Source organism: Halyomorpha halys, unplaced genomic scaffold (assembly GCF_000696795.3).
Source record: "Halyomorpha halys isolate HHAL.00 unplaced genomic scaffold, Hhal_1.1 Scaffold963.1, whole genome shotgun sequence".
Lineage (NCBI taxonomy): Eukaryota > Metazoa > Arthropoda > Insecta > Hemiptera > Pentatomidae > Halyomorpha > Halyomorpha halys.
Window position 1 is genome coordinate 219,615 of NW_027106713.1, and position 8,549 is coordinate 228,163.

The 8,549-nt window shown below is 35.1% G+C and overlaps 1 protein-coding gene across 1 annotated transcript in view; it reads left to right on the top strand.

Annotated features, from left to right (window-relative positions):
• Positions 1 to 5,176, top strand: part of LOC106687433 (uncharacterized) — an 11,551-nt gene extending 6,375 nt beyond the window's left edge. The window contains exons 3-4 of the mRNA XM_014431320.3: positions 161 to 316; positions 4,528 to 5,176. Of these exons, the coding sequence (XP_014286806.1) occupies positions 161 to 316; positions 4,528 to 4,725 (354 nt within the window). The 3' untranslated portion in view covers positions 4,726 to 5,176. The remainder of the gene's footprint in view (positions 1 to 160; positions 317 to 4,527) is intronic.
• Positions 5,177 to 8,549: the final 3,373 nt, after the last annotated feature.

The window sequence follows — 8,549 nt, forward strand, 5'->3', positions numbered from 1 at the left end:
CATTATCAACTGTTAAAAATATATATATAATATAACGGTTATATAAACCATGTAAGGCCCACCAGGCCGATCTGGTATAAAATAAAATATATAACCACTTTACACCGTTAATTATTGCCAGTTTTGCTGAATATGATTTTTGTTTTTTTATAATTTGCAGGTCGAATTGGATCTTGCCAACTTTGGCAACGGAGGATATAACCCTCACTTTATGACCCTGGAATTCCCAACGTTCTGTACCTCCATGAAGGAAATGATACCGGTCTTCTTCAAGGCCATCATGGATAGTGTACATTCTGACTGCCCTATTCAACCCGTGAGTATGGTTTTTTGTCGATAGTGTATTATCCTAGGAAATAGACATCTGAACCTGGAATAAGGAGCATTTGAAATTGCAATCACGAGTCCGTATGTTAATGTTCCGTACGTTGCCGTTTTGTCAAGAATCAGAAACCAATCCGTCCACGAAAAACGTTCTAACCGCTAAAAGCAACTAGTTTCTTTATAAACAGACTGCTGAAACAGACATTAACAACCAGTTCTTTCATCAGACTGCTGGGCTTGCTGTGGGTAATGCCCTTGCACCTAACATTTCTAACATAGTCCTTAATGATCTCCTTGACTCTATCATCCTGTTATTCCCTGGAGACATCATGTTTTTAAAAAATAAAAAAAAGTTGACGACCTTTTCCTTATTATCAACCCTGACGAAATTACTGATATTCTATCATCTTTCAACTCATACCACCCTCGCCTTCGGTTCCCAGTTGAACGCGAAATTCCCACTCTCTTCCGTTCTTTGACCTCCGTATTATAAGAAATTCCGACGGTTCTTTATCCAATAATTAGTACACTAAACCCAGCTACTCTGCCCCCTCCTTATTTTTCATCGGTTCCATTCTTCCTCGGGCCTTCCTCCGTAACTTTCTTTGAGCAACATGGTTGTTGTGTATCTCCTCACCGTCCACTGCCGTGCCCTTATTGTCCCGCCGATGTCCTCGAAGCCCAAAGAGGACCTCAAATGGCGGAAACCCCGTAACGGTATGTACGGAATGATTATATGCCACTATAGCCTTACATACAGTATAGAGAAAGAGAGTGAGGGGGGTTTATATAAATACATTGGAACTTTTATCACACCTAGTTATATTTATTAGTTACTTGTTTCCAGTCTACCTACATGCATATACTTCCTTATATTGTTATTATTATTTCTTTTTTATATACTTTATAAACATATCAATTGTTTTGAAATGTTTTTTATTTAATGTTTTGTAAATTCTATAATGTTTGTATCTTGTTTTTTATTTAGCCCTGACGAAGTCCTGCAAAGTGGAGCGAAACATTGGTTAACAATAAATAGTTTTGTTATACTATTTTGATACCTTTATTGAACGTCACCCGGACTGTCTTCCTACAATAAAATAGAATTATTTAAATTTGAAATTATCTAGAAATCTGGTTTATCATAATTTTTTGTTTATTTTTAATCTGATTTGCTATAACATTTACCTTACATAGTGGAAAAACATCAACGCCAACAACAACGCTTTTTTGAAGTTTTTCATGAAAATAAACATAACCATGAAGTGAATAATAATTCAGTTAATAAGCCAAGAGATATATCTGGAGATTCTTCTATTTTAACAAGCTTCGGATTCAACCGAAAAATTGCTCTCAAATATTTTCAATGTAATTTTGAAAATTAACACAAGCTATTTCCATACATCATAACAAAATTTTTTTGTTGAAAACAACATTGAAAATGTATAATAACAAGTGCGTTTAATCAGAGTAATTACATATTTAACTAAAATGTTGCTCTATAGTTTTCACTTTGCAATCAACAACAATAGAAGATGTATTGTTATTGTTAGCATATCACTAGAAAGAGCATGGAATATGCTGTAAAATGACCATTTATCTAGCTTCGGGAAGCTTCTATAGCAATTATTAACCTTGTTATCCGTCCATATTTATGTGGGATTAAAAGCTATGTTATTCGAAAACGAATAAGCATATCTCAATAAAATGTAAGAGCTTTTCAATCCTACATTAATACATTTGTGACTTCTATGAAGTTAGCTCCCCATCCTCTAAATATTTTAATTTTTTAAAATTAAAACATGAAGAATATTGCCTGCAAAAAATATATGGCGTCAAAATTGCAATTTTTTTGGCGAAATATTTCGATGAAAACCAACAGTTCTGTTGAGAGTTTTGGTGGTTCTTATTAAATAAATTACATTAGGAATTGCTAGTGTTAAAATTATAAAGAAAAGAAATACATTTATCACTGTTAAGAAACACTATATTTAAGTCAACTGTACACACGTATAACAACTTAAAACCAACTAGAACCTTCCCCCTTGTTATCATACAATCAGTGTTACCAAATAGCAAATATTGTACATATTCCAACAGCTAATAAAACAAATATTTATACGGTGTCAAAGCTGCTAATTTTTCGAACTTAAAAATATTTTTTTGACGAAAATTTATTTGAAGGAAATCTATGATGGATAGCTTTAAAAGTATTGCGTTGACGGGGTTGAATGCCTTGTTTCCAACAAGAGTAAGTTGAGTAAGAATCTCATAGCTAATCTTATTTGAAAGTATTAAAAAAAATACTAAGAACAAACTTACAAATAATTTTTATCTTCAAATAATTCTTTTTTTTTTAAATAATTATTTATTACTATTTACAACTGTACATTATAATACATTTAGTAAATCTGATCTCAGTTAAATTGGAGTGTTACGGGCGTATAGAGAAACTACCCATTGGTACCACTCTAATGACATTTTACATTAGCTGGTCTCGTGGCCATCTTCTTTTCAGGCGCCTCCGAGGATTGTCAGGAATGGAAGACGATGCAAGATTAGAAACTAGGGGGTTTGAGTGGTTGGAGAGTTTATAATGGAAGGAGTGATATCCGGTTCGGGCTAGATCGGTTACATAGGGAACATTAAGGTCTTTATGTATGATTTTATTTGTGACAAAGTAAGGAGCATTGAGAATTTTGGAATGTAGGGATTGAATACGAGAGGAATTCGAAGGTTTAGTGGAGCCCCAAAGCTCAACTCCATATGTCCAATCTGGCCATATTACAGTCTTGTAGATCATTCTTTTGTAATGTGTTTGAAGTTTAGACCGTTTGTCTAGTAAGTGCTGTAATAGTCGAAATCGGCGTGCAGCTTCCTGTCTGTTCCGGGTTAATCGTTTGTCCAAATGTAGTCCAAGGTAGCGGATCTGTTCGACAGGTGTAAGAGTAACATCATTAAATGAAACTGTAGGGCAGTCACTAGGTTTACGACGAAGGGTAAAGGTGATTTGATGTGATTTGTTGGAATTTATCTTAATTGGAGACGACACCATTCTTCGAGGGCTGTGATATGGGATTGGAGATTTTGGGATACGATTAATGGGTTATTATTAACAGCGAGCACACATGTGTCATCGGCATACGTGGTGAGGATAGTGTTAAGATTGGTTGGAATGTCAGCTGTATAGACGGTGTAGAGGATGGGACCAAGGATACTACCTTGAGGAACACCAGCGGACTGAGAATAGAGGAATAAATAGGAACCATTGTGGTTTACTTGGAAAAATCTACCAATGAGAAAGGTACAAATGATGTAAAAGTATGTAGGAGGTAGGAATTTACGGAGTTCGTAAGCAGTCCCGGGTGCCAGACTCGATCAAAAGCCTGTTCTACATCGAAAAAGACCCCCGTGCTGTACATTCCGCGCTCCAAAGAAGACGAGACTACGTCCACTACACGATGAGATTGCTGGATAGTAGAGTGGGATCTTCGAAATCCAAACTGGTGATCAGGGATTATATGATTGGAATCCAGGGGTATAGGCATTTCAAAATGAGTTTTTCAAGGATTTTGCCCATGATCGGTAATAGCTCTCTATTACCGATCATGGGCAAAATAGGACGATAGGATAATGGGTATTCTGGAGGCTTTTGGGGTTTGGGGATTCAAATAATTCTATTTTAGAAATACCATTCGACGTATTAACTTGTTCTAATAACTGACGTCATGAAATATGGAAAGCGTAATTCTAAGGTATGATTTCTTATGGATAATTTGCATGACAAAAATATAAATTATACTTAAAATACATAATCATGTAATTTGATAGCAGCATGTACTAGTTACTTGAACTACATCGTGAACTAAAATGTTATTATTTATCTGCTCAATAAATAATTTTCGATAAAATTACTTCTAATCATTTCATTTTTCAACTATCGTAGATTTTATTATTTATGATTAGTTTTTTAGCTAATTAGGTATTTAGGTTACTTCCTGTTTAGATTTCAGCACTTTGCCCTAATGGATTACAATATAAATTGAATCTAATTAAACCAGACTCGCAGATAATTTCAATTTGAAATAATTCTATTTTTGGAAATAATACCGAACGATTTATCCTAACCTTGTGTGTAAATGTTATTTTAATATATTAATGATCGGTTAATGACAATCACAATGATATGTTATATTATTGCAGGGAACGTACGAAGTAAACAACTTGGACATGGATGACCTCAAAGTTGCCCCAGTAGTGCCGAACTTCCCGTACGGTAAGTACAGAGCAGATTATACCGGGAAGATCAACGGCACTTTGGTTGGCTGCATTAGATACTACGTGGACGTAGTACCTGCCAAGAGAATGCGAGCACGAAATAAAAATAAAAATAATAATTAATAATATATTAAAATAATAAATAGAATTATAATTAATTTGGAATATAATATATTGGAACTAGTTAGAATTATTTTTAGGTTTTTTTTGTCCCAATATTTTGACTGGTCGGCGAAATATTACTTCTCCTAACTGTCAAAAGATTGTATAATTAGTCAATGTTATGAAACATTACAATAATCTAACATATTCTTATAATTTTGTAATTTTCCTTTTTCTTTATATTCATCTTCCCATTAAGTAAAGACAAATATGACAATTTTGTAAAAGACAATGTTATAAATAGGAACAAAGGTTGTTGTTTGATAAAATAGTAACTTTTTTTAAAAATTTGATTTATTGTAATTCACTGATGTATGGAATAAAAAACGTTACAATGTTGTAAATTATATTACAAAACTATGATACAGATTTGTGAAGAATCTGCCCATACGCAGTGTTGGGGCGAGGGGTTTTTAGTGCTTGAAAAACAATTCTCTTCCTCAGAGTAAATTTTCGTAGGTTCGGGTGTAAGAAAATAAAAAAACGGAGAACCTGAAAATTAATCTCATAAAAATTAAATTAATAAAGAAAATGAAATAATGAAAAAAATCCTTCCAAATGTTGTATATACTATTTAATAAAATTAAAATATAAATAATGAAATAAAAAAAAATTAATTGTATTCTGCTGTTACCAAAAATAATTGTGAAATAAAAATCTTTGGATTTACATACAAAACTGAAAGAATTTTCTTTACACACAAAAAAAAGAATAATTTTTTATTAATTGAGCTGATGAGAAAACAAGAATAATATAAAGACCAAGGACAGAAAAATAGTCACTCACAGGGGATATACGTCCAATTATAATATCTCTCATTCAAGATGGCTGGTTTCGACTAGCCGCTAAAGGTCAAAACGCACAGCAGGTCGACTCTAGACTGGAGAGTCGGAGAGCCAGAAATGCGATGAGAAAAAGAACGCCAGGTGGGTCCAAAGCCTGTTAATACTGACTACAGACAGCCTTATCAGTCTGTTTCCAGACTCACCTGATCTTAAAAATGTTCTTAGCCTCGTTAACAATTTCTATTGTCACTACGTTGTGCTTTCTAATCGTAATCACGCTGATAGCCCTCATATCTCTGGGGTTCCTTGCCTCTGTTAGAATTCACTCGGCGATAGACAATAGTCCCAATCCCCAGTTTGCCCATGATGTCCCGGACTTTAATATTGTGTCGCGCCACACGCCTAGCTTTTTCACCTTGTCCCATGTTTTCCGTAATACCACCCCGTTACTGACGATACCATCCCCATCCGTCACCGTTAGAAGGAACATCTCCTCTTGGATATCATCAACAAGAAGTGTTCGCAGAGAGAAGGTGATTTTAGTGAGCCTTCGAATAGATTATCGAAATCACGATTATCTTTTGGCCCGCCATCCTCCACCTGTATGCTAAACTTGCGGAACAAATCTTACTGTTAAAGTTTTAAATTACAAGTATAGCCTTTGTTATTTAGAAAATTAAGGCAATAATGACCCATACGTGGTTGGTTCCTTAAAATAATTAAATAAAAAAAAGTGAACTACCTTTAGGAATCAAGGGAAAAATTGGAAACATGTGTATACCCTGTAATTCTATATGTTTCTGAGGTATGGTTGGCATACACATAATTAAGAAAACAAGCAAGGACACCACTGCAATTTTCAGGAAGTATAATAGGTATCAAAATAATCTTCCTTATTAGTAAAGGAATAGTACTATCAAGAATTAGAGTTAAAAGTCTAACAGAACATAACTGTCTGGGTTGTCTGGTCTTAGGCGGTTCTCCAGTCTGATATCCACTTTACAGAAGGCCCTCGACAAGGCTTATTTATTCAATAATAGGTAAGAAAGGAAGGGCGTGCCAGGGGATGAGCCCTGGACACTGAATCAGGTAGAGGAGGTCTAGGTGAGAGAGTCTGAGGTAGAGTAACAGTTCTACTTGCCGAGATGAAGCGGACGGACTTGAACTGTCAAGATAGAAGCCAGCTTACTAGTTTCCGAGATGAAGCGGACGGACCAGTAAGTTGATAAGGCTAGGTGCAGCTCTAGTTTCCGAGATGAAGCGGACGGACCAGTAAGCTGATAAGGCTAGGTGCAGCTCTAGTTGCCGAGATGAAGCGCACAGACTAGAGCCGGGGAGAGACGGGAAATTACACTGGGGTTGCGGAGATGAAGCGGACGGACCAGTGTAACCGTTAAGGACTAGGTAACAATCTCAATTGTCGAGATGAAGCGGACGGACTAAGATTCCTGGAGAGAAGGAGAGGAGATAGGCCATCATCTTAGGTATGCGTACAGAAAAACAATTCTTGTGAGAATCGATTGGCAATGAACTTCTCTATCTCAAGTAGAGTGTACGTACGCCACCAGTGCTAGAACTAGGCCTGGGAAGGATGTGGATCAAAGATCAAATTGGGGGACTTAGAGTCCCTTATTTATAGGCCTAGTCCATGCGGCTGTGACCGAGAAGCGGTCGGTACATGTCTGCTTGAGATAGGTTCGTGCTTTGTTTTGGTATCGTTTATTAATCATTCTATTGACATTGTTAAGTGTTTGGTACAGACATTATTATTATATAAATATGACAATGTGTTTTTTTACAAAATGAAGTATTATAAATTACTTCATTTTGTAAAAAAACATTTGAGAGCTTCGATGAGGCTCAAGGTGCAGCGCTCTGGTGAGTTGTGGTCGCACCACTTGCTCTCTCTCGCTACATAACTAATAAGAGAAGATAGTAAAATTTTGCTGCAGAATGGATAACAAAAGAAGAAGACCAATTACTCGTAGACAAGATGGGATAGTGTAAAGAGTGAGAGGCTGTTGGGCTATTGGGATCAAACAGGTAAATCAATAAAGAGTAAAGAGTGGGAGACTGTTGGGCTATTGGGATCAATAAAGAGTAAAGAGAGGGAGATTGTTGGGCTATTGGGATCAAACAGGTAAATCAAAAAGAACCATTAGTAAATTATCATTTACAGTAAAAATTATTATAAAGAAAATCATTATTTTATTTTAAATTAATGATAAAAAATTAATCAATAAATTAGTGGTAGTTATTGCAAATTCTTCATGTTTATAAACCAAACCCTTAACTCCTGCGGTTTTAGTTGTGTAAGGAATGGAAGTAAAATTGTAAAAAAAAAAGCTTATTATTACTATTATTAATCCATGTGATTAAAATTCTGACTTGAAAGTGGGCGGAATGTCCGAAAAGTTGTTTATAAAAATATCCACTCTCTAAAATATTCAACATTCTCTAATTTTAAAATCTTTCTATAGGCAGAATTCTTCATCTAGTAAAATAGTGTAAAAAAAAAAAAACTATTAAAAAAATAATACTTTCTATTTGAAATGTATCGTATATTATTTGAAAATGCGATATATTATGTTGAATTAGTTTATGGTTTCTTTGGTGGTCGTTTTCTCCTGTGAAAAATGTGTTTCATGCACCATAATTTTTTCCATCCCATGTTAGTCATTCAATTTATAAATTAAATAGATTACTAACTAATTTTTATTTATCTTCGTATTAAAATAAATCTAAAAGAACTTGAAAAGATGCTACCCTCAGAAAGTACTTCCCCAAGTATGTTCAAGTCTTGAAACGTTATGGATTCTCCACTACTACTGGATCTCACAGCTCCTCACGTCGGAAGGGGATTCATGAGCAAATTACACCTAACAAAAACGTATATCCCCAATCCCCAATTCATCGGTTCCCAGAGACCGCTAAGGACGCCGTACTTGCATGTACAGCCTGTATTAGGTACTGAGGGTCGCGCTGATGATGGATACAGTG